General features: G+C 45.5%; 1 protein-coding gene across 19 annotated transcripts in view; it reads right to left on the bottom strand.

The window, feature by feature from the left end:
• Positions 1-25,368, bottom strand: part of DIP2A (disco interacting protein 2 homolog A) — a 93,138-nt gene that overhangs the window by 55,610 nt on the left and 12,160 nt on the right. For 13 of the 19 annotated variants that reach the window (XR_014015995.1, XR_014015996.1, XM_081235981.1 and 10 more), the window contains 5 exons: positions 20,397-20,468; positions 15,696-15,815; positions 11,299-11,418; positions 10,000-10,227; positions 5,660-5,797 (listed from right to left, as the gene is read on the bottom strand). Coding sequence is in view for 17 of the 19 variants with exons in the window: in XM_081235981.1 (XP_081092107.1) it covers positions 5,660-5,797; positions 10,000-10,227; positions 11,299-11,418; positions 15,696-15,815; positions 20,397-20,468 (678 nt within the window). In the remaining 2 variants the exon portion in view is untranslated. Of the gene's footprint in view, positions 1-5,659; positions 5,798-9,999; positions 10,228-11,298; positions 11,419-15,695; positions 15,816-20,396; positions 20,469-25,368 lie in introns of those variants that run through there. The other 6 variants (XM_081235975.1, XM_081235980.1, XM_081235967.1 and 3 more) reach the window with 6 other exon arrangements.

The raw sequence follows: 25,368 nt of genomic DNA on the forward strand, positions 1-25,368 counted from the left end.
GCAGTCCACTGACATTTACAGCAGATGCCTGACTTCCTTCCTCCCTTCTTGGTTCTCCCGAGAGGGAGAGGTACTGAAGGCCAAGACCTGGCGCCTCGGTGTGCTCACAGCTACCGCTCTGTGTCTTTCTTCTTCTAGCACATGGAGCTGAGAAAGTATGCTGTGCACATGCACACGTATGTATCCATGGATATGCACACCCCCCTACACATACAATACACATGTGCACACGGGCCGTGTAACAGACACAGGTCTCTATCCTAGAGCCCCGAGTCCACGCCAGGGCCCCCAGTGCTGTGCTCCACGTCTGGGTGCCTCTCTCCTGCAGCGAGAACCCCGGCTCCGAACACCAACACCTTCGCTCAGTGCTATCACACATACAGAATCCGTTCCAACTGTTGCACCCAAACCACTACAGAAACAAAGCTACGAACAAGAGTTCAAAACTGGTTTGCTGCGCTTCCTACACAGCCTCGTCCAGGACCGAGGGTGCTGTGTCCATCACTGACCTCTCAGCTCTCTCCTCTCACCCTCTTAAGGGTGGCTACGTAGTTCTTGGAAATACAATCAGGTTTGTTTATTTACAATTCCTTTCAGTTTTAGGAATCCATCCATTAAGTTTATGTTTCGAAGGTGTAGAATGAACTTCTAAAAATCACAACTATACAAAAAGATAAACTCAAAGAAATGTCACTCCATCCTAAAGTCCTTCTGCCCACCCCACCCCATGCACCTGCGGGCTGAACCAGCCCACTGCTTTCTGCCTTATCCTTCCTGCATTTCCTTCTACAGAGATAGTAGATTTATGCTTGCTTTATTTTCCTATTTCTCACACAGAAGGCAGTGTACTACAAACGTTCCTTTACTCTTCGTCTTTTCACTTAATGTCTCCTGGAAAAGCACCTCATTCCAGGTCATAAAGGTCTTCTTGCTACTCCTGGCAGCTGCACAGTCCGCCACGGTGTGAATGTACCAGGTTTATTCAACCAATTTGAGAGGCTTGGATAGCAGGTACTTCCCAATATTTTGGAGGTATAGACAGTGCTGCGATGAACGACCTCGTGTGCATGTGTTTCCTTATTTTTAGAGGTGTGCATTCAGGGTAAACTCCTACACTGGCACTGCTGGGTCCAAATGGAAGTACAGACACAGATCTTACCAACTGCTCTTCCAGAGAGGCTGACCTGCTTTGCATTCCCACCAACAATGTGTATTTCTCTAATTGCGAAAAAGGCTGAATGAACATCGTGTGTAAGAACTATTTTTACATTTCTTTTTGTGAATTGTCTGTATTTTCTGCTTATTTTCCTGTACTACGAGTTGGCAAACTTTTTCTTAAAGGGCAAGAGAGTAAATATTTGGGGCCGTGGCACCGTCTCTGCCATCACGAAAGCAGCAGACGATGTGGGAGGGGCAGGCGTGGCAGCAACTGAAAGCACCCTGAATCAAGACGAATGGAAAAACATCCCGATAAACACATTCTGGATTAAAAAAAAAAGAAACTGGAAGAAGAAGAGCAAAGGAAAGCCAAAGTAAGGAGAAGGAAAGAAGTAATACATATGAGTAGAAATAAATGCAATAGAAAAAAAGATAAACAATAGAGAAAAACAATTACACTAAAACTGGTTCTTTGAAAGATAAACAAAATCCAGTGAACTCTCTAGCTAGAACGATTAAGATGAAGAGTGAGGAGACCCTAACTGCTGGTGTCAGGACCAGGCAGGACAGCATCGCAGGTCCCACACCAACCCACGACAAGGGAACCTGCGGAGCGGAGGCGAGATGGACAAACTCCTCCAAAGACACAAAACTGACGTGAGAACAGAAGAGGAAGGAACACTGCTCAATTCATTTGAGATGAGTATTACCTTGATACCAAAACCAGACAAAAATCCCAGACCAGTATTTATCTCAAACATAGACACAAATCCTTAACAAAATACTAGTAAATCAAATCCACAATATGTAAGAGAGGTAATGCACCATAACCAAGTGGGGTTTATCTTGAGAACATACCTTTGGCTTAATCTTCAAAAATCAGTCAATGAAATGTACTATATTAACAAACTATGAAAGAAAAACCATGTGATGAGTTTAACACATTTTAAAAATCATTTAACAAAAATCATGATAAAAATTTTCAGAAAACTAGGGGAAAAAAAGGAATGTCCCCAACCTGATGAAGAGCATCTATGAAAAACCCATGGCTAACACCACAATTAAAAATTGAAAAGCAGATCTTTCCCCTAAAATGGGAAACGAGGCAAGTTGTGTCCACTCTTGACATTTCTAACTGACATTACTAGAAGTCCTAGAACTGCAATAAAGCCAGGAAACTGAATGTTCCTACAGGCAAACAATTTGGAAAGAAAAGTAGAATGGTATTCATAGACAATATGATCATACATGTGGGAATCTTACAGAATCTACCAAAAAGACTACTAGAATTAATGTAAGGTCAATATACAAGAACTGACTATGTTTCTATAGATGAGCAATAAACAACTGGAAAAAAATTTAAATACCATTTGTACAATAATAACATCAAAAAATATAACGTATTTTGAGATAATTTTTTTTTAATGTACACATTTTTAAAATATTTATTTGGTTGCACCCGGTCTTGGTTGTGGCAGGTGGGCTCCTTAGTTGCGGCAGGAAAGCTCCTTTGTTGTGGCTCGCGGGCTCCTTTAGTTGTGGCATGGATCGAACCCGGGCTCCCTGCATTGGGAGCACAGAGTCTTAACCGCTGTGCCACCAGGGAAGTCCCTATTCTGAGATAATTTTAACAAAATATGTGCAAAACCTGTACACTGAAAGCTACAAAACAGTGCTGAAAAATTTTTTTAAAGAGCTAAGTAAATGGAGAGATATACCATATTTATCAATTGAAACATACAGTATTGTTAAGATGCCAATTCTCTCCGAATTGATCTAGAGAGTCAGTGAAGTACCGGTCAAAACCCAGCAGGAATTCTGGTAGAAGTTAACAAACTGATTTTAAACTATATATTAAGATACAAAGGAGCTGGAATAGCTAAGGCAATTTTTTAAATGAAAAGAAGAGTTGAAGACAAACTACAGTACACAATTTCAAGATCTACTATATAACCCCCCCCCCACACACACACATATACATATATGATCATGACAGTGTGGTACCGGTATAAGGACAGACAAAGCAGTGGAACAGCATACAGAGCCCAGAAATAGGCTTCTCTCATATGTGGTCCACTGATCTTCACTAAAGATGCCAAAGAAACTGGATAGGGAAAGAAGGGTCTTTGTATTACATGATCCTAGAACAACTGGACACCCATATACAGCAAAGTGAACTTAGGTTCATACCTTGCACTGATATTAAACTTAACTCAAAATGAATCATATACCTAAACATAAAACATAAAACTATAAAATTATAGGAGAAAACCTTTATGACCTCGGGTTAGGAAAACATATCTCAGATATGACACAAAAATAGGATCCATGAAAGAAAAAAATGGTAAACTGGACTTCATCAAAACTAAAAACTTCTGCTCTCTGAAAGGCACTATTAAGAGAATGAAAACACAAGCCATAGACTGGGAGAAAGTACAATTTGTAAACCTGATAAAGAACTTTTATCTAGATTATATAAAGAACTCTCAAAACTTAGTAAGAAAACAAACAACACATTTTAAAAAGTAAGCAAAAGATTGGAACAGACTCTTCTAAAAAGATATACAGATGGCAAATAAGCACATGAAAAGATGCTAAACATCATCAGTCATTAGGCAGATGCAAATTAAAACTATAATGAGATACCTCTACACACCTATCAGGACGGTTAAAATTTAAAAACCGACAATACCAATTCTCAGCAATGATGTGGAGGAACTGGGACTCTTTTTTTTTTTTTTTTTTTTTTTGCGGTACGCGGGCCTCTCACTGTTGTGGCCTCTCCCGTTGCAGAGCACAGGCTCCAGACTCGCAGGCTCAGCGGCCATGGCTCACGGGCCTAGCCGCTCCGCGGCATGTGGGATCCTCCCGGACCGGGGCACGAACCCGTGTCCCCTGCATTGGCAGGCGGACTCTCAACCACTGCGCCACCAGGGAAGCCCGGAACTGGGACCCTCTTATCACTAATGGTAGGGATGTAAAATGGTACAACCACCTGGTAAATCAGTCTGGCAATTTCTTAAAAAGCTAAAACATAAACCTACTATATGATCCACCTATTCTTCTCCTAGGTATTGACCCCAAATAAATGAATGGATATACCCACACAAAGACTTGTAAAGGAATAGTCACAGCAGCTTTACCTCTAATAGACAAAAACTGGAAACACCCCAAATATCCATCAGTAGGTAAAAAGATAAACTAGGGTGCATCAGTAGGATGAAATAGATCAAGAAAGGGAATGAACTGTTGATACATGCAAGAACATGGTGAATTTCGAAAGAATTTTGCAGAGTGGCAGAGGCCAGACAATAAAGAGTAAATGCTGGGCGATTCTATTTATATAAAATCCTAGAAAGTGCAAACAAATCTATAGTGTCAGCAAGTAAATCAGCGGTTGCCTGAGGGAAGCCAAAAAGGGCAGCAAGGAGCTGTTACAAAGGCGCACAAGGAAGGAAGCCTCCAGGAGCGCTGGGTGTGCTGGCTGCGGTGGGGGTTTCACGGTATACATGTCTCTTACACACATTAATATGTGCAGTAGAAAATATGTCATTTATACCTCAACCAAGTTCTTAAAATACTTTAAATAGGGACTTCCCTGGTGGTATGGTGGTTAAGAATCCGTCTTGCAATGCAGGGTATGCTGGTTCAATCCCTGGTTGGGGAACTAAGATCCCACAGGCCACGGGGCAACTAAGCCTGCAAGACGCAACTACAGAGAAGCCCGTGCACCGCGCGCTGCAACGAAAGATCCCGTGTGCCACAACTAAGTCCCAATGCAGCCAATAAATAAATAAGTAAATAAATATTTTTAAAAAAAATTTAAAGAGTAACAAATTAAAATTTTAAAATCTATGTAACAAATGTAAAGCCTGCTTCATGTTGACTCAGTTTCTCCTCTTGCACCTGAACAAGGAGCTGAAAGACCTCAACAAAATCTGACCGACTGCTCAGGAGTATAAAACACTCCTGAGATACTCTGGATTTTTCTGCAACTCAAATCTGGCACATTGGAAGGAAAACTCCATGTGATTCTGATAAAAGATACTGGAAACTGTTTCAAAAGAAAATAGTACAAATGAGGAGACGAGACTCATGCTGACATCTCGGGGCCTGCACGTGGGACAGCCCGGCCATGGCTGCACTGATCACAGGCTGCTGAGGAGGGAGACTGAAGGGGCTGCTGTCCCAGGCGGGGCTGCCCTCATCCTACTGGGAAAGGAAACTTCCCCAGCTTCTCATTTTCCCACAGTACCGCAGATCCAAACTCTGGGCGTCTGATTTAAACGTGAAGGCTTTCTCCTCCCTACTCCCCTCTTTCCCCATTTGACCAATTCCAAAGCTATTCCTGATTATTTCTCCGCAAGATATACACACGGGCAGTTTAAGTGCACCAGGATGATACCTGATGACTGGCTCAGGTTTGCTAAACCGAAGACACCCAGGTGAGGGCCAGTACCTGTGCTCTGCTGTCTCAAAAGAAGGAAGAGAGGATGCTCACCACCTGCCGTCTCTAGGACGCTCCCGCTGCCCCCCTGAGGGACTCCTCTCACGGAAGCCAGCTGTGGACGCTCACAGTAGGTGTGCTGATGCTGTGCGAGGCCCGTGGTGACATCGGGAGGGGCAGAGTGCAGATCTGCTGTTGAAAAACAAACCCAGAATAAAGGTGCTGTTAATTCAGAAGAGCACTAACCTTAAGTTGCTGTTTAAACCCCATTCGGCTGAAGCTTCACTAGCTGAGCTCTAAGCAAGGCATGGGGCATTCTGACTCATTTTGCTTTTCTGGTTGACCAGGGCACATCGGATCCTGTGAACTCTGAACTCCGGACATGGCCCGACGGCACTGCGTGCCGGTGGCCATCCAGTCCTCAGAGGGAACGAGACCAGAACCACCAACTATGGCGCAGAGACGGTGCGAGGAACTCACCTTTCCCAATGGCTTAATGAGGTTTTACTTAGAAATCTCCCTCAATGCAGCAGAAATACATTTTAAATCAATTGTTGTTGGAACATTTTTCATTGTATTATGAGAAAAGTTGCCAGGCTTTTATGAACTATGCCCACGCCCCCAAAAGGCAAGTTGGCTGTCATGCAGACACAAACCTTTGCAGTCTTCACAGAATAAACCTACACAGATTAAAAACTATCCCTACTGCCAGTTCGAAAGTCTCACTATTAAGAGGCTGCAATCAGGTTCTTAAGGCAGAATGTATTAATGTCACATTTAAAGGCAAACTATGTCAGATACAGAAAATGTTTAAAGTCACTCCTTCCACTGCCTGAATGTCGACTCTGGGTTTCGTTTTCACTGTACGGCATTTTTATCTGTTCGGATACTGGTTGGCTGAGAGCTGCTATAGCATCTCTGCTACAACCAAGCCTTCCACCAGGTAAGTACCAAGTCTGGACCTAGCGTGACGCTCATCCACCCTTGAGAAGCGATACTGATCTGTAATCTCTTTAGTCTTCAAAGGAATGCTCCCACCATCATAGATGGCACTTTGATACTTAAAATTTTTAATGCCAATCATTTATCTATCATTTCATAACCTAGGCAGTATGCAATCTAAGAATTTTTAAAAATATGTAGAAAGATGAAATTATGTGGCAGAAAAACACAAACTCACTATTAACAATAGCAGAAAACACCACCTGGAAAAACGTAACTTTTTGACAAGAGTTTTCACAACCCTTGAAAAAGCTTGACATTAATGAAATTGACATTTTAAAGTATGCCTATCACAAAGTTCTTTCAGTTTAAAAAGAAATTTCCCTGCCCTTCCAAATCTAGCAAAAAAAAAAAAAGAGTGATTTTAACAGTTATTAATGAAAAAAGGTACAAATGGTAATCTCAACTACAAAGTAGTTTCTTAAATAGCTGCATAAAAATAAGCAAACTACACTCAAAATAAAAATGAACTACTAGGACTTACTGGTGGTGCAGTTGTTAAGAATCCGCCTGCCAATGCAGGGGACACAGGTTGGAGCCCTGGTCCGGGAAGATCCCACGTGCCACGGAACAAATAAGCCCGCGTGCCACAACTACTGAGCCTGTGCTCTAGAGCCCACGAGCCACAACTACTGAGCCTGCGAGCCACAACGACTGAAGCCTGCGCGCCTAGAGCCTGTACTCTGCAACAGGAGAAGCCACCGCAATAAGAAGCCCGTGCACTGCAACGAAGAGTAGCCCCCGATCGCCGCAAGTAGAGAAAGCCCACATGCAGCAACAAAGACCCAAGGCAGCCAAAACTAACTAAATAAATAAATAAATTTACAACAAAACAAAACTGAACTACTGTAATTAAATGTACTGCTCTTAAATATAGGTATTTAATTCGTGTCCAAATGTTTTATGTACATGATTTTCCTAACCCAAAATTGAAAATGTATATATTTTTAATTACCTTTACCTAACATTTTCTGCCTCCAATTTTTTATAGTCATCTCCTTTCTATACTTCTTTCCTTAGCCCAAACTGAAGAATTCTCTAGTGTCAGAAACTAAAACAAAGGATGGTTTATATAACAAGGAGAGGGAAATGGAGTATTTTTCAGATTTAAAAATTCAGGTCAAACAGGTAGCATATGAAGGTTACAAGCAACAGTAAGGTATTAAGTAGAGCCCGAGTTCAGATGTTTAGAATCTACTAGAACTAATCACGCAACGTGTACGTGAGGCCAGGCGAGCAGGATGCGAGAAGAGTGGTCTCAGCCACACCTGCAGAATCAGGAGTCCTCCACCCACAGAGGTGACAAACCCGCCTTGTAAGTCTTTACAGCCAGGACCTTTCGGGGATGGAGACGCCCACTCAAACACACCTTACGTTCAAAACACCCCACAACCCTGGGGAGTCGAGGGCTGTCTGCTTAAACATTTTGAACTGTGGTCAATTTCTTACGCTAAATATGCTTCTCTTTCTAACCCACCAGGAAGCTGTGTTTACGACAGCTTGGCAACGGCTGATGCAAGCAAGCTCTGCCCTATTCCCCTCACCGTCGAACGCAGAAGCTTCAGGAAGCTGAACTAAGCAAAAAGAACATTCAAATGCTACCGCTTTCCTCACACTGGAGGTACCTGTGTATTTCCAAAATGTGAAATCGCTGTGACAAACAGGAAAATATATCCATCTCAAGCTGCTTTCAAGCTCTCCACTGTAAACCCCGGTGAGGACAGGTGGGCTATAACCACCAGCCATTTTATGACCCCCAGGAAAGCTACCAAAACAATCCTGGCAGGCTGTTTCCAAAGGAGCCTTTTCTCGTAAAGCAAACTCCCCAGGACAGTCCTGACAGCCCGACCCCGGCGGTCTTGGAGGCTCCTCCACCTGCCGGAAGCAGGTCGAGGCATCATGAGTTCTCACCCAAGACTCACAGCACGAGCTCCACAGAAATGTGCAGACGTCTGCAGTGACACAGCCAATAACAAACAAAGAGCATCCCTGATGGGCCCACAGAGGCCAGAGATGGAAGACATCGGTCACTTACAATGCCCAGTCCAGCCAAATGACCAAGACCTTACATTAAAGCAGTTCAGCACCTGAGACCTGGGCCTGCCTGGGGGGTGTTAACCCACTGGGACCCCACCCAAAACACTGGCCAGTCATGGGCACACCTCTGATGCACCATTTTGGTTTTAGCAGAATAGCAGCTAACAGCAAAGCAAATGAACAGGAATCAGAAAAGTGTGGGCCAGCCCTGGCTCCAGCACAGCCAGCTGTGTGGTCTCAGGCAGGCTGCAATCACGCAACTTAGCTCTTCCCTCCACACCTGGAAGCAAGAGGGTGTTCAGATGACCCCAGCAATACTGATGCACCATCTGAGAAGTACACTTTTTTAAGGTACTCGTGCAAGAATGTATATGGGCTTTGCATGCCAGCTACGTTACTAGTTTTGCTTTAAAAAAAATGACTTTAAATGGTGAAAAGCTTGCAATGTTTTCCTTTCTAAGATTAATTTTATTTATTTATTTGTTTATGGCTGCGTTGGGTCTTCGTTGCTGTGCGCGGGCTTTCTCTAATTGCGTTGAGTGGGGGCTACTCTTCACTGCAGTGTGCAGGCTTCTCATTGCGGTGGCTTCTCTTGTTGCGGAGCACGGGCTCTAGGCGTGTGGGCTTCAGCAGTTGTGGCACGTGTGCTCAGTAGTTGTGGCACGCGGGCTCAGTTGTGGCTCGTGGGTTCTAGAGCGCAGGCTCAGTAGTTGTGGCTTGCGGGCTCTAGAGCGCAGGCTCAGTAGTTGTGGCGCACGGGCTTAGTTGCTCCGCATCACGTGGGATCTTCCCGGACCAGGGCTCGAACCCATGTCCCCTGCACTGGCAGGCGGATTCTTAACCACTGCGCTACCAGGGAAGCCCCTAAGGTTAATGTAATTTAAAGGGCTGGGTGAGTTGGAAAAGGTCTGGGTACCCATTTGACTGAGCTCTGACTGACATCTCTTTTCAGGTTGAGGGCTGTCTAACCCTGGTATGTGGAGGAAGAAAGGCTGGACTGCGGCTGCAGCCCCAGCCCCGCCTCGAGATGCCCAGTGCAGGGACAACTGAGGGTTCCAGCTGTACACACAAGGAAGGAGCAAAGGCGGGGACCACGTGCAGGCGGCAGGCCCCCTGATCGTCAGGGACTGTCCACCTGTGCCAGCCGCCCCCTCCAGAGCAGAAACACCAGGCACTCATCGGGGACCCCAGGGGAGGCCTACACGCCACAGGGTCTGGCTGGGGCTGCCAAACCACAGAAGCATCAGGAACCACTTTTGTTACCGAAAGGACATTTTCCGTAGGAAAAGGAGAAGGTGGGTCTGGCTGGGCACGGGGGCTCCCCTGCCTGGAGGGGCCCCTGCGGCTGTACCGACCTACGCGGGCGAGGGTCGCGGGGCCTGCGGGTGCGGCGTTGGCACTGGGCGCGGCGGCAGGCCGCCCTCCCGGGCGAGATGAGGTGGAGGATGTGGCAGAGGCGGCGGGCGAGCCCTGAATGGCCTGGTCGAGCCAGGGCGCGACGCCGGCATGGCCCTGGAGCGGCGCGGAGGCCAGTCGCCCGGGCCGCCGTAAAGAGCCCTCGTCTTCTGAGGCGGACGATGTGTCTGTGGTCAGAATAATGAGGACAGGCATGAGGGGGGCGTCCTCCGGGGAGGAGTCCCCACTGGCCCCAGCCGGCCCGTGCCCTGGGCCCCTGCACAGCCGCGCCCGCAGGTCCAGGAGGGCCTGCGTCTGACCGGCCGTGAGCCCTGCGGCCGGGCTCCCCCAGAGGCTTGGTCTCGGGGCGCCACATCCGGAGGCGCAGCCAGCCCCAAGCCTGACTGACGGCTTCAGCGCGAGCTGTAGGGTCCCGGGAGTCCACCCCCAGGGCACCTGCCTCCCCTCAGCGGACGTGACTGAGCTCTGAAAAGAGCCCCTGCCTGAGACCACCGCCTCGGGCAAGGAAAGTGAGGTGAGTTCTGGTTTCATCCAGTCAGCACGAGTTTCACAGTTACCAGTAAGTTCTTTTAAAACTGGGTAGTATCTATGGTTATATTCAGTAGAAACAAGAATTTGACAGCCATTTCTAAGACTGTTTTCAACATAGACTTTTTTTTTTACGTGAGGAAGCATCACCAAAACACTACGCTTATCTTGCAGACCTGGTGTGCTTGGTTTTTCACCATGTCTTCAAACCAAACACGCATGTCACCAGTTTCATGACTCAAATAACCATACAGGCAGCAGCCTCGTGCTCTCAAGCACCTGGACAGGGTTTTCGAAGAAACTTAAGACATACTAACTATCCTGAAGAGAGACTCCACATAGAAGTTCTCATTTCTAATGGTCACGACAACAAAACCACAATAACAAAATAAATAACCCTGCAAATAGCCTTATTCTTTCCCATTTAAGGCCTGGTAACAACATAACAAGTAATAGCTAATGAGATGAGAATAATTTTAGAATTCTGAATTCAGGGAACTGTCATCCCATGAAGCACGTACTCCAGGTTCTTCTCTTTACTAAAAGACACAAACTGCATCTTAGTGAAAAAATTAAAATCTACACAGATGTCCTGTAGGAAGCAAGCCTGCACACACACAGACACACACACACACACTCTTCACTACAGTCGGAGGCTGTGCCGCCCCAACGGGAAACCCCTCCCAGGCCACCGTGACCCTGCCCAGTACCTGGGGGTGTGCAGGCCTCCACGGCCGTGTGCGTGAGGACGGAGCGCCTCTTGGAAGGCATGGGCATCTTCCTCTCTTTGTATTTGGCCAAAGCTGCCTGCACGGCCTCGGTATGAACATCTGCACGGAAAGAACAGCAACAAAAACACGTGTTACAAGATTCCTTATGAAGTAACAAAACCATGGTTCATGTTTTTATTTGTTTTCACTGAGTGTAAAAGGAACACAAGCTGAGCCTACACGTGGGTCCCACACATTGGTCCTAGATTTCCATAAATATTCCTTGGCTTGTAGATTTGACTTTGGAAATATTTTCAGATTTAAATCAAAAAGAAGAAATCCCCAAAACTGAAAATAAAATGAAACATGAACCTAATGTGCTCTGACTGTGGCACACACCACTCCAAGTGGCGCTAAAGCCCTGTGGTCAGACCGTCGAGCCGCTGCCCCAGACAAGCCCCAGGACGGCAGAACTGCCCAGGGATCGCAGGCTCTCCTGCAGTCTTGCTGCCGGCGGTCATGGGGGCCCTGCCACGCTGCCACGCTTGTGGTCGAGTGTGAGAGAGGAAAGCAAAGAGGGGCCTGACGGTCTCACTCCTTCGCCCCTCCCTGGAAACCAAGACACTCGTGAGAGGAAGAAGAGACACAAACAGAGACCAAAGAAGGGAGGGAAAACCCTGCAGTCCTGAATCTGAGTGGAAATTATCAGCGTGAACACACGTGGCATTTTATCTTTAAATAGTATGTCTTACCTCTGTCCCTAAGAATGTCTAGGAATGATGACAAGCCTGATAGCAATGAGCATCGCTACCACCCAGACTGTGGTCTTAAAGTACCATCCTCACCGCAAGCGCCCTGAGACATGGTGGATTCTAGGGTGGGGGCAGGGAACACACAGGGGAGCCTGGAGCATTGCCTCCTAACAGCCAACAAGTACACGGCCCAGTGACCCAAATGCCAGAGCTGATGTGGAGACGTTCCCAAAGGCTCATAAAGATGGGGCAGTTGGAACATCACCAAGGATAAATGCTAGAAGGCCTGAATATCAACTACAATGCTAAAAAACAAGATAAAAGAAAAGAAAGGCAGGAAGAGAGGAAGCAAAAGTAATTGGCTTCCTTTGGAGGGTGCCGCTGACCTAACCCAGTATTTTAAAAAGGAGTAAACAGATGGAAAGAATCGAGCGCTTTTCCAGGCTCGCCCGTGCCCGGTGGCGAGCGAGCACAAGTTTCCCTCCATAGAAGCAGGCCAGCCATTTTGCCACCCTAAGGAACAAATGGGTCTGCCAGCATCCCAAGGAGGAGAGAGACTCAGGCCTGCAGTGCCTCTTGGTGAGAGAACACAGAACCCTAAGTGACCTGCTGGAGCCATGGAGCCGCCGGACCACAGCCCAGGCCCCAAGACAGAGTTATCGAAGGTGGAAACACATATCAGGCACCACCACATTTGGATCCTGGGTCCAAATAAACTGCTTTTTTTTTTTCAAACCACAGGAACATTTGGGTATTTGATACTAAGAAATTATTGTTAATTATTCTGTGACAATGGCATTATCTTTTAGAGATAACATGCATTCTTTTCAGATACAGAAGCCAAGAATATTATGACCTCTAAATGAAATAACATGATCTCTGGGATGTGCTTCAAAATCACATGGGAAGGGAGGAAGCAGGGGGTTGATGAAGAAGCCAAGACTGAGCCTGAGCATGGCAGGAACTGTGGGGGCTGGACGAGTCTGGGGCTCATCACACCACCAAGTCCACTTTCGTACGTGTTCAAATTTTCCCCCAAAAAATGTTTTTAAAGCATTTAGAAATCTTATAGTAAAATGGCTCATAGAGTACTATCAGGAAAGATGAAAAATTCACACCTAAGCGTATTAAAATAAAAGTTACAAATATCAAAGGCAGCCAGTCAATCCTAAAAGCTTCCAGAGAGAAAGAGCAAATCATCTTGAAGGATCAGGAAACAGACTGACTTTACTCAATAGTAACCACCGGGCGCAAGAAGGCAACACAGCTTAGGAAACGAGTGTTGAACCTAGAATTTTATATCCAGCCAAAGTGTCATTTAAACTTGAGGGTCTAATAAAAATACTCCCAGACATACAACCGAAAACACTCATGAAAGACAGTGCTCGAGAGAGACAAACCTAGGAGCCCCTGCAAGAGATCTGGCTGTGACTGGCTGAGCACACACCTTAAACGTTACTGCTGCCTTAGAAACAAACAAAAACCTAAGTACAGATAAGACAACCAACAACTAAAAATCTAGACAACGTCAACATTACAGGGTATAAAGCAACAGATCCAAGAAGCTCAACAAACCCCAAGCACAAGAAACAAAACTACACCAAGGCACATCATAATCAAGTCACTCAAAACCAGTGACAAAGAGAAAAATCTTAAAGGTACCAAAGGGAAAAAAGACACAGTATATACAAGGGAACAACAGTAAGGAATAAACTTGGAGGAATAACACTACTGATGTGAACCATGATTGTTAAGCTACAATCATTAAGAGAGCTGGCTCTGCCATAACAACAGACGAATACATCAACAGAATAGAACAGAGTCCAGAAAGAGAGTCACACATGCGTGCGACCACTTTTAGACAAAGGAGCAAGGGCATCGGGGACAACGGGATTACCACATGCAAAAAAGTAAGCTGTGCACCATACCTTGAATCATACTAAAATTAACTAAAATCTAAATCACAGACCTAAAGGTAAAACCTAAAACTATAAAACTTCTGGAAGAAAACCCAGGTAAGAATCTTTGTGACCTTGGGTTTGGCAAAGATTTCTTAGGTGTGAGAACAAAAGCACTATTCATGAAAAGGAACTGATAAGCTGTATTCATTAAAATTAAAAACTTTTGCTACAAAAGCCACTGTAAGAGAGTTCAAAGAGAAGACAAAGCCTTAGGGAAAATATGAGCAAAGCACATTAATGATAAAGGTCTTGTTTTCAGGAAGTAAAGAATGAGAACCAGATACAGTTCACAAGGGCAGAAAGCAGGTCATCAACGTCAGTTACATGGAAATGGAGGGGGGGACAGGGAGCAGGGAGATGAGGACAGGCAGGGACAGGAAGGAGACCTCTGGTGACCCTACTTACGGTGCATGTACATGTGTGTGCTTTTGTACCCAGGGCTAAAGAAGATGGTGTCAGTGGAATGTTGATGGGGCTGTTTCTAATATCCTATGTTACATGTATCATTTATGTAATCAGAAAAGAAACTATTATCAGCGTGAGGAAGTTTTTAAAAATGTATATTAAATTGCTAAGAAATTATCTGATCAAAAATTTCTCCAGGGCCTCCCTGGTGGCGCAGTGGTTGAGAGTCCGCCTGCCGATGCAGGGGATACGGGTTCGTGCCCCGGTCTGGGAGGATCCCATATGCCGCGGAGCGGCTGGGCCCGTGAGCCATGGCCTCTGGGCCTGCGCGTCCGGAGCCTGTGCTCCGCAACAGGAGAGGCCACAACAGTGAGAGGCCCGCATACCGCAAAAAGAAAAAAAAAAAAAAAAAAAAAAAAAAATTCTCCAATCACTTCATCACACTCCCATGTTGACATAACATTTAAAATCTTAACGTTCTTTTTAGGTATTCTTAAAACAAAGCGGCCATTTCTTTATCTCTCTTGAAAGTTTTTCTTTATACAAAGGTTTATTGAGAGAGTTTAAACATAAAGGAAATACACAATCACACAATGGTGAAAATGTTAAACAGGCAAGAGTGTTCAACAGTTATCCATATGTAATCTATAATTGAAAGCACAAATTTTTTCAATCGATGTCCTGATGATTCAAATAAAATATCAGAGACAAATTTAAATATTTATAAAAACACTGACAGAGTGGCAGAAATCTAATTAGAAGGAAATCTCCAAAATTAGAGAAAGAAAAAAATACTACAACACCTACAGTAGTAAAGCGGTCCTTGATGCACAAATCCACCAATACCAACCCCAAAGATCTAGGTAGAAAAATGGACACAAACATTAACAGAAATTATTCTAATGGGGGAAGGAAGATTTAGCTTTCTCCTGAGATTTCTATAAGCATCCCCTAAGAAGAGAACACTTACACTCCAGGCTACATTAAAACATACTATATTATGTGGAAGTCATATTTTTTTCTTGAAAAATATGATGTGGTAAGTTATGGTTCAAGAGGAAATAATCTCCGAATGGGAGGGGAGTTTGGGGGAGAATGGATGCGTGTACGTACATGTACAGCCGAGTCGCTTTGCTGTGCTCATGAAACTATCACAACATTGTTAATCGGCTGTGCCCCCATATAAAATAAACAGTTAAAAAAGAAACAAAGAAAGAAAACAATTTCCTCAGTGGAGACGCGGTGTCCGAGCAGAGGCCTGCAGGCCTCTGGTCCCTACCTGACCTGAAGCGCTCGTCCCGGGTGTGGCTGGGCCTTGGCTTCTGCGGTTTGGGCGCGGGGGCTGTGGCTTGTGAGGGCCCGGGGATCCTAGTCTCCGCTTGTAGGGATGGATCTACTCCTGAAACACAGTTTTACAGAAGCACCTGCTGTGAACAATTTGCTTTTCCAATCATGGAAAAACCCATGTAAAACAGCCCACGCTTCCCGTCCGCTGCTGCACAGCACCCGCTGCACAACCACGCACGCTGTGGTGGCCCCAATGCCAGAAGACCCTGAATTTGGAGGTCAGGGCGTAGACGTCAGTGTCCGCTTCCAGTCCCACCGCCCACAGCCCAGCGCAGCCCCCCGGGCTCTCACGCCCACAGCCCCGACACCCAGGCCCTCAGACGCCACGTGCCGAGGAAAGGAGTGGCGCACGAGCGTGCAGCCGGTGTGGCCTGAGCCCTAGTTTGCTGGCATCTGAGAAGAGCACAAAGCGAAGCCTTCAGCTGGGCTTCATCAAAATAATCTACTTAGTGTTTTAGCCTTTGTTTCAAGACGTCTCCGAAAAATCATCTCCAGGGCCCCCAGCCCTTATCACTGCCCAAAAAGCAGCAGCCTATCCCCACCTGGGCCTGGGTGGGTCCTGACCTCCAACGCTGCTCATGAAAGGCCACCTGGCCCCCAGCTCTCTGTGACAACACACAGAGAGGACAGAGGGGACGGGGGCCATGGCACTCGGCTGCCCAAGCCTCCCGGCCCCGACGCCACCCTGTGACTGAGGAGCCCCCAGGACACCAGCTCTGGCTCCGCAGGCAGGGAGGAGCTGCCCTCCGAGCCTGGCCAACCTGCAGGTTTGGGGGCAAAACGCTGCTCTTGCTGTTGTTCTACCTACCAGGTTTGGGATGTTAGTTATGCAGCACGAGAGGTCAGCGACACCCCCTGGAAATCCATGTTCAGCTCTTCAAAGTGCCTCATATACACACATACACATATGCGACATACAGCAATACTGGTCAGCACTGCTTCTGGCTTTTTGTTTCTTGTGATTGGATAAAATCTCTTTAGAGTCCGTAACAGAGAACACAGAATCTTATGTGTTACAGACTATAACCAGGCATGCTGCTAAGTGACATATATGCATATGGACATCCTTACAGTTTTATTCCAAAATACAGTGATTTATTGAGATCGATTCATTTATTCAACGAAGATACAAAGCCCAATGGGAAATCACTGGATAGAAGAGTAGGTATATTTTTAACAGGTATCAAGAGAGAACTTCTCAGAAAGGTCACAGCAATTCGCACTCCCACAGTGTGCCATTTCCCCACATCTGTCAGCGATGGATGTTATAAGGTTTAGAATTTTGCCAATCTGACAGGAGAAAAATGGTTCACTAATTTGCATTCCCGTATCTGCTAGTGAGGTTGAACATAGTTTACTGTTTATTGCCCATCCGTATGTCCTCTCCTTTGAATTTCTGTTAATTCTAGCCAGCTAAGGAGCCCCCCCACCAAGTGACCTGCAGAAAGCCTTGCGTCAGCTGGAGGCACCACCCTGCCTGGGCTGTGCTCGCCCCCCAGGCCATGGCCGGCTGGTCGCAATCACTCTGCAGTTTTCATTTCTAGGGAGACAATCATAACCTGTTTTTCTTCCAGGTCTCCTATCTTGTAACCCCCACTCAAAGGTTATTCAAATATTCTCCGGAGTTTTGTAGTATTTTATAATTACAAACATATTTAGAGCTTTAATCCTGCTAAAGCTTACGTTCGCTAATGGTGGAGAGGAAGAGGGTCCCACTGTTGCCTCCAAAGGGATGGCGCCAGTTTCTAAATAAATCTTCCCTCCTTTGAATTGTCCTGAATCGTTTCTAGACACCCCTCTCTTACACTGTTGGGCCTTCCGCGCCATCCACCCACACCCTCCGCTTGGGACTATCAAGTGCACGCGAGCGGGCTGAACACCACGAAGGCCAGGCCTTTCTCACTGGGGCTCCTTCTCAAAACTGTACTGGCTACTTGAAGAACTTTTCTCCTTCAAGTGGGTTATTACTTCCAATGCCAGGTTTCGGGGAAAAAAAAAATCAGCCACTGGTATTCAGAATGGACTACATTTTGTTCACACATTAATTTGGAAACTACTACTTTTATAATATTAAATTTTTCCATTTAGGATATTGGTATATTTCTTCATATTTTAGGGTCTCGGTTATTTCTTTCAAACGGACTGCATGATCCTAACGTAGGTCCTGTGGCTTTCTTGCTAAATGTATTAAAAACATTTGATAGTTTATTGCCATTACGAACGCGAGTTGTTTTATAAACAGAAATATTGCCAGAGAAAAGTTATTGATTCTTGCATATCTGTCTTCTATCAAACCAAAGCTCTTACTAATTCTAATAGCTAAGTAAGGAGTCACCCAGGTTTTCAAGGTATAAACTAACAGCACCTGTGCAAGGATGGCATGCTGTGCTAACACTCGCCTGCCTTGTCTGTCTGTGACGCTGCACAGGCAATAGCCACCCCGACGGAGGGCCTGGGAGTGGCATGGCGGGCACGGCTGCCCCTGAGGAAAGGAAGTACGATGGCACATGAACGCCTCGTTGGACAGCTGCTGTTGATGCCTGGCAAATGGGCTTCAAGATGTTTTCTTTAATAGTTTCCTCCAATTGTACTCAATTTTACTTGTTTTTGCTTTATTTTGGATGGATGAATGTCAGTACATAAAGCACCTCCTCAGTATTCTTCTTGTTACTGATTTATTGTAAAATATATCATACCGACACAGGCAGAATAAAGCATGTATTCAGTTCAAAAATTATTATACAGAAAAAAACTCAACGTAACAACTGCAGCAGTTAAGAAATAAACACTCATGTGCCTTAGAGTTCCTTGTGGCCCCCTCCAATCTCACTCCACACACACGGAAATGCCACACTCACTTCAGGGAAGACCACTTCCCTCCCCCTCTTTCTTTACCAGCTACAAAAAGGTTTGAGAAGTGGCAGTTTGGTGGGTTTTTTAGTTTTACAGGCTATATTCCCGTGTAATCGTTTTTTCACTCCCCGTTATGTTTATGAGATTCATCCTTGCTGACACACGTATGCATCCTGCTGATGGACGTTTGAGCACTTGGCAGTTGAGGGAAAACAGTGAACACTCTTGTGCACAGAACAAGGACAAGGTGCAGGCATCCAGAGTTTCTCCAGGGCATGCGTGTCCCTGAAGGAGAGCCACCAGCTGCCTCTGCACATCTTCAACTCTGCCAAGGTCCCACGAGCTGTGCACACCCGTCGGAATCCTCTCCAACAACCCCAGGTGGGTCATGGTTTAACGTGCATCTCTCTGACTCCTACCAAGCTTAGGTGAGTATCTTTTCATTTGCTTGCTGGCTATTAGGGTTTCCTCCAATAAAATACTTACTCAAGTCTTTAACCCATTTTCCTACTGGGCTTTTTAAAAAATCATGTTGGGGGACCTTCTGGCTCTTTAAAGTTTAAATTAATTAAAATTAAGTTAAAAATTCAGTCTCTCAGTCACACTACCACACTTCAAGTGCTCAGGAGCCACACGTGGCAAGTGGTCAGTGTACCGGACTGTGGAGCTACAGACCATTCCCACTATCGTAAAGGGCTCTGCTGACACTGCTGCTTTACAGGCCCGGAAAACTAGTCCTTTTCCTGTTATTTGTGCCAGGATTATCTCCTCCCACACTGTGACTTGTCTTTAATCTCTTTATGGGGACTTATGATAAAATAAAATTCTTAATTTTAACACACCCCGATTTACCAATTTTTTCCTTTACAGTTGCTGCTTATTGGTACCTTTAGGGACTTGAGAAACCCCTCCTATTTAGAGATGGTGACAGTTTTCCTGTGTGATGTTCCAAAGGTGCTATAATTTTTGCCTTTCTCATTTAGGCTCTTACTATCTGGTTTCTGTGTCTTAAGGAACTGTGCCAGCACTGGGAGCAGCAACACCACCTCCACCGTATGCCTGGTCTCCACGGTGGGGCGTGTCTGTCTGGGCCCACGTTCTGCTAACCTAGCTGTCTTCCCTTGTGCCAAACCAGGCTGTCTTAATGATGACGGCTTGATATTAACTCTTTGTATCCTAATCAGCAAATCCTCCCACCTCATTCTTCTTTTTTTATCATATTTTGAATCCCTTGGCCCTTTAAACTTGTATATACATTTTTTTTTATAAACCTTTCTTTTTTTTTGGCTGTGCCACATACGGCACATGGGGTCTTTGTTCCCTGACCAGGGATCGAACCCGTGCCCCCTGGAGTGGAAGGGCAGAGTCTTAACCACTGGCCTACCAGGGAAGTCCCAAACTTGTATATAAATTTTGAAATTAGCTTGTTAAATTCCACCCCCAACAACTCTGTTGAAACACTGAATGTGCACTCTACAGATCAATCTAAGGTGGGAAGAACTGACATCTTTATAATATTTGTTCCAAACCTAAGGAAATGTTCCTTACTAAAATCATAAAAATAATCATGGTCTATGATCATAAAAATAAAAGAAATCCTATTTGGGAATGAAATCTACACCAAACCAGAGATATAAATTATACTCTATACCTTTGGATTTTATAATTTAATAGTAGATACGTTATTTGCCCAGGCCTTCTCAATAAAATATGAAACTACCAATGTCAATCTCTAAAATCAAATTTTAAATCAGTTTTATGAGACGCGTGCTGAGCTTACCTTGAGTGAGCGGTACATAACGTGCAAGCAGCTTTCCCCTTTTCTTTTCATATCCTTTTTGAGTGATGTCACCTAAAAGAACAATGGAAAAACAGAATTACATTTCTTCTGAAGTTCCCAGAATTTTTTAATTAAAAATTCATTCATGGGCTTCCCTGGTGGTGCAGTGGTTGAGAGTCTGCCTGCTAATGCAGGGGACACGGGTTCGAGCCCTGGTCTGGGAGGATCCCACATGCCACGGAGCAACTAGGCCCGTGAGCCACAGCTACTGAGCCTGCGCGTCTGGAGCCTGTGCTCCGCAACAAGAGAGGCCGCGATAGTGAAAGGCCCGCGCACCGCGATGAAGAGTGGCCCCCGCTTGCCACAACTAGAGAAAGCCCTCGCACAGAAACGAAGACCCAACACAGCAAAAATAAATAAATAAATAACTAAAAAAAATAAAGAGCCCTTTAAAAAAAAAAAAATTCATTCATAATGGAAAAACTGGAAACACTTAGGTCCTTCAACTGGTGATTGGATAAAGAAAGCATGATGCATCCACACAATGGAATGCTACTCAGCAGTAAAAAGGAACAAGCTATTGACAGACAACAATCTGGGTGCATCTTACACGCATATTGCTAAGTGACAGAAGCCAGACTCCAAAGGCTACATGCTGAATTATTCCAGTCACATGACATTCTAGAAAACAGTCAAAACTGCAGACTCCGAGGCCACACCCCAGACTGACAGATTCTGAATCTGCATTTTACCAAGATCCCTAGGTGACTCTGTGCAGGTTCAAACTGTGGAAGTACTGATATAAGGGAACCACAGGAAACCAACCCTCGCAGGCCACGGGGTGTCCCTGGGCCAGCACTCGGGGAACAGGACATAAAGAAGAACAGCCTAAAAATGAATTAACCTACCGAGACACAGGGCAGGAAATGTGTCTGCAGGGAAACACTTCTCAGTCTAAGCACACCGGCTGGTTTCCTGGATAACTCAGAGTGCTCAGGGCAGATCCAGCATGTGTGGGAGACTTTATTTTGACCAGAAGTATGTATCACAGTGTCCACGAGTACCCTGCACTTTGGGTGAGTGGTCTTCAACAGAAGTCTTCCAGTGTTCTGCAAGCCCTCCTGGCACCCCCTCCACGCCCCTCCTGCCCATGCCCCTGCCCCTGCCCCCGCCCACCCACCCCAAACAAACAGGCAAAGTGGTGAGGCCACTGCACAGAGCCTCCGCTTTGAGGACTGCACACCCAGTCGGGCGCCCACAGAGCTGCTCCCGGTTGCCACCGACACCCTTTGACTCGGCCCTAGTCTGCACCTGACCCCCCACCAACCCCACACAAAACTATTCTACTGCCTTGTGGGCCTTTTTTTTTTTTTTTTGCGGTACGCGGGCCTCTCACTGTTGTGGCCTCTCCCGTTGCGGAGCACAGGCTCCGGACACGCAGGCCCAGCAGCCATGGCTCACGGGCCCAGCCGCTCCGCGGCATGTGGGATCTTCCCGGACCGGGGCACGAACCCATGTCCCCTGCATCGGCAGGCGGACCCTCCACCACTGCGCCACCAGGGAAGCCCGGGCCCTTTCATTTGAATACGTCCTGCAGAACATATCCTGCTTTGTGTCCGTGTATTCTGACTCTACCTGAATGACATCATATAATAAATCTCACTCTGTTGTCAATTCTTCACTAAGCACTTGGTCTTTATTATCATCCAATCTGTGATGTAACGAGCACACCTAATCCACCGCTGACTGCAGTGGCCTGTGGGCTGCGCTGTCCTCGTCTTACACTCACTGGACACTCACAGACCCTGACTGGATCCAGGATATGATTGTATGGTTTTGCTTACTGAGTTTCAACTTGTGAACAAATTTAAAGCACATGTGTTTTTTTAAACAGTATCTACTAAAAAACCTGTTTCCTCCAGAACATATGAAAATATGTAATTAAGACAAATTTAAATGAAAACAATATTGCAACACTAAACTAAAACCGATAAATCCTCATTTTAAAGCAGAGCATTGGATTTTGCAGGATTTTTTTTCAATTTTTTTTTTTTTTTTTTTTTCTCGGTACGCGGGCCTCTCACTGTTGTGGCCTCTCCCATTGCGGAGCACAGGCTCCGGACACGCAGGCTCAGGAGCCATGGCTCACGGGCCTAGCCGCTCTGCGGCATGTGGGATCCTCCCAGACCGGGGCACGAACCCGTGTCCCCTGCATTGGCAGGCGGACTCCCAACCACTGTGCCACCAGGGAAGCCCTCAATTTTTTTCAAATTAATTTTTATTGAGTATAGTTATTTACAATGTTGTGTTAGTTTCTGCTGTACAGCAAAGAGAATCAGTTACACATATACGTATATCCACTCTTTTTTAGATTCTATTTCCATATAGGTCATTACAGAGTATTGAATAAGGTTCCCTGTGGTATACGGTAGTTTCTTGTTAGTCATCTATTTCATATATGGCAGTGTGTATATGTCAATTCCAATCTCAGGATATTTTAAAATTAAGTACTCATTTCCTAGAAACTGTCTCTTCTCGTGTCCCCATTTCAAATGAACGCTTACATGGTGAAGGTACCAAGGAGCATTCAGAAAGGAAACGCGCTAACTCCCAGTTTGGTGCTCATGATATCCTGAAAGCTGTCCAAACCAACTGAATATAACCAGCTACACATTTTCACGTGTAACCAGTTAGCATATTTTCAAGTATCCAATGTAGACACCAACCTGACATGCCTCTGAATGCAAAGCTTCCAGCCACAGACAGCAAAATGGAATCCAAAACAGACTCCAGGGCAAAACTAATGAACAAATAAAGGGACTCACATCCAAGATTTCTGACCCCAGGTTCGGTAAACACTAGAGAGAGACAAACAGCAGAGCAAGCTCCTCGATCTGCTGCACAGAACCGGGATGACCCTGACCACCAGCCAGAGGGAATCCCAGACACAGTGGAGGTCTCGCCTGGGTGGGCACCCAGGCCCCAGGGCGATTTTGGAAACACACCAGGCCATCTGCAGAAGGTGCCTCTCTGGTGGCCTGTGGGCAGCTGCTCTCACGAATGCTCCAGGCAGGGGCACGATGTGTGGCTCGGGCCACAAACCAAATTCACTTCGGACTATAAAGGCAAAACCCCGAAGGCTATCATCATGTCTCTACCTCAGCAACACAATTTCTAAAGACCTATTCTCGAAGGCACTCAATAACTCCTTAAGGTCACGGGAACGAGGACAGGCGGTGCACATTACACGTAACAGCAAAGTATGTGAGAAAACCTAACTGTCCATGAAAACAAGTAGGAAGAAGTGAATGTGCTGCCATACATCACTACTACAGGATACTGTGAGTCCTAAAAAATACTCTGGTACTTGGGGCGGGGGGGAAGGGGTGGGTATCACTTACACGGGATTCATGATATCCTACTGAGTAAAAACAGCAAGCTGAAAAACAATGTACATACAAAATGATGTAATTCTGATAAAAATAAATAAATAAAACTATATTCACATGCATGTAGGTATATATATTTCTGTATGTGCACAAAATGTCTGGAGGGGTACCCAACAAATTAGCAGCAGTGGTTACCCCTAGGAAGTGATTTATTTATTTGGCTTGGGGTGGGTGTTAGATTTCGCTTTTTACTTCATGCACTTTTGAACTCGTTAAATCTTTTAACACAATAATCATACAATCTTTTATAATTAAGAATATATGGAATATGGTGTGATAATGTACTATGGCTATATAAGATGTTATTGTGGGAAACTGAATGAATTCTATGGATTATTTTTGCAATTTCTTATGAGATTAAAATTATTCCAAAATTAAAAGTTAAAATATACGTGAGAGAGACTATGTAAAATTGGTGTTATTTCTTTTTTAAATGTTTGATAAATTTTGTCAGTGAAACCACCTGGGCCTGTAGATTTATTTTCCAGGTTTTTTTTTTTCCTTCTCTCTTTTGCTTTACTTTTTTTAGAGCAGTTTAAGGGTCACAAGCAAAACTGAGGGCAAGGCACAGAGAGTTCCCATCCATTCCCTGCCCCCCACACGCACAGCCTCCCCCAATATCAACATCTGCCACCAGAGTGCTGCATCTGTCACAGACGATGAGCTACGCTGACATGTCATCATCACCTGAAGCCCATGTGGTTCGCTCTCTTGCTGTCATACGTTCCGTGGGCTTGGACCACCGTGTAATGACGTGTATCGATCATTTCTATCATGAAATGCAGAGTATGTTGCTGCCCCAAACATCCTCTGTGCTCTGCCTATTCATCCCTCTCCCCACCCCCTGAACCCCTGAACCCCTGGCAACCACTGATCTTTTTTACTGTCTCCATAGCTTTCCAGAATAGTAGGAATCAGTAGCCTTTTCAGATTGATTTCTTTCACTGAGTAACGTGCATTTGAGATTGTTCCGTGCCTTTTCTTGGCTTGATAACTCATTTCTTTTTAGTGCTAAATAATATTCCATTGTCTCAATGTACCAGTTTATTTATCCATTCAACTACTGAAGGACATCCATCTTGGTTGCTTCCAAGTTTGGGCAATTATGAAGAAAGCCCCTATAAACAGCCACGTGCAGGTTGCTTTTAAACATCCCTTGATGAGATAAAACAACACTATGGTATGATTCACATTGGATGCTCACGACCAGAACGCAGAACCCTCTTGCAACTGAAAGGAGAACTTAAATATCATCCCCTCCAGCGTTTCCCAACTTCTCAGCTGCACAGCTTCCACTCGAGCGAACTCTTTTGAGGGATGTGAGTGAGAAACTGTGCTGCTGAGGCAGAGGCGGCCTGCCCTCTGGGCACCCCTTCCTCCCAATGGACTGGCGTGGCAGACTCTGGAAACCACTGAAAAAGGCACCCTGTCCTCCCCAGCGCAGAGGCTCCCCCGCCTCAGCCCTGCCTCCCCCCTCCCGCCCCGACCTTGCTCACTGTGCCGACTGACCTTTCTGACTTTCC

This window comes from Mesoplodon bidens, assembly GCF_964165515.1.
Source record: "Mesoplodon bidens genome assembly, chromosome: 5".
NCBI classification, from domain to species: domain Eukaryota; kingdom Metazoa; phylum Chordata; class Mammalia; order Artiodactyla; family Ziphiidae; genus Mesoplodon; species Mesoplodon bidens.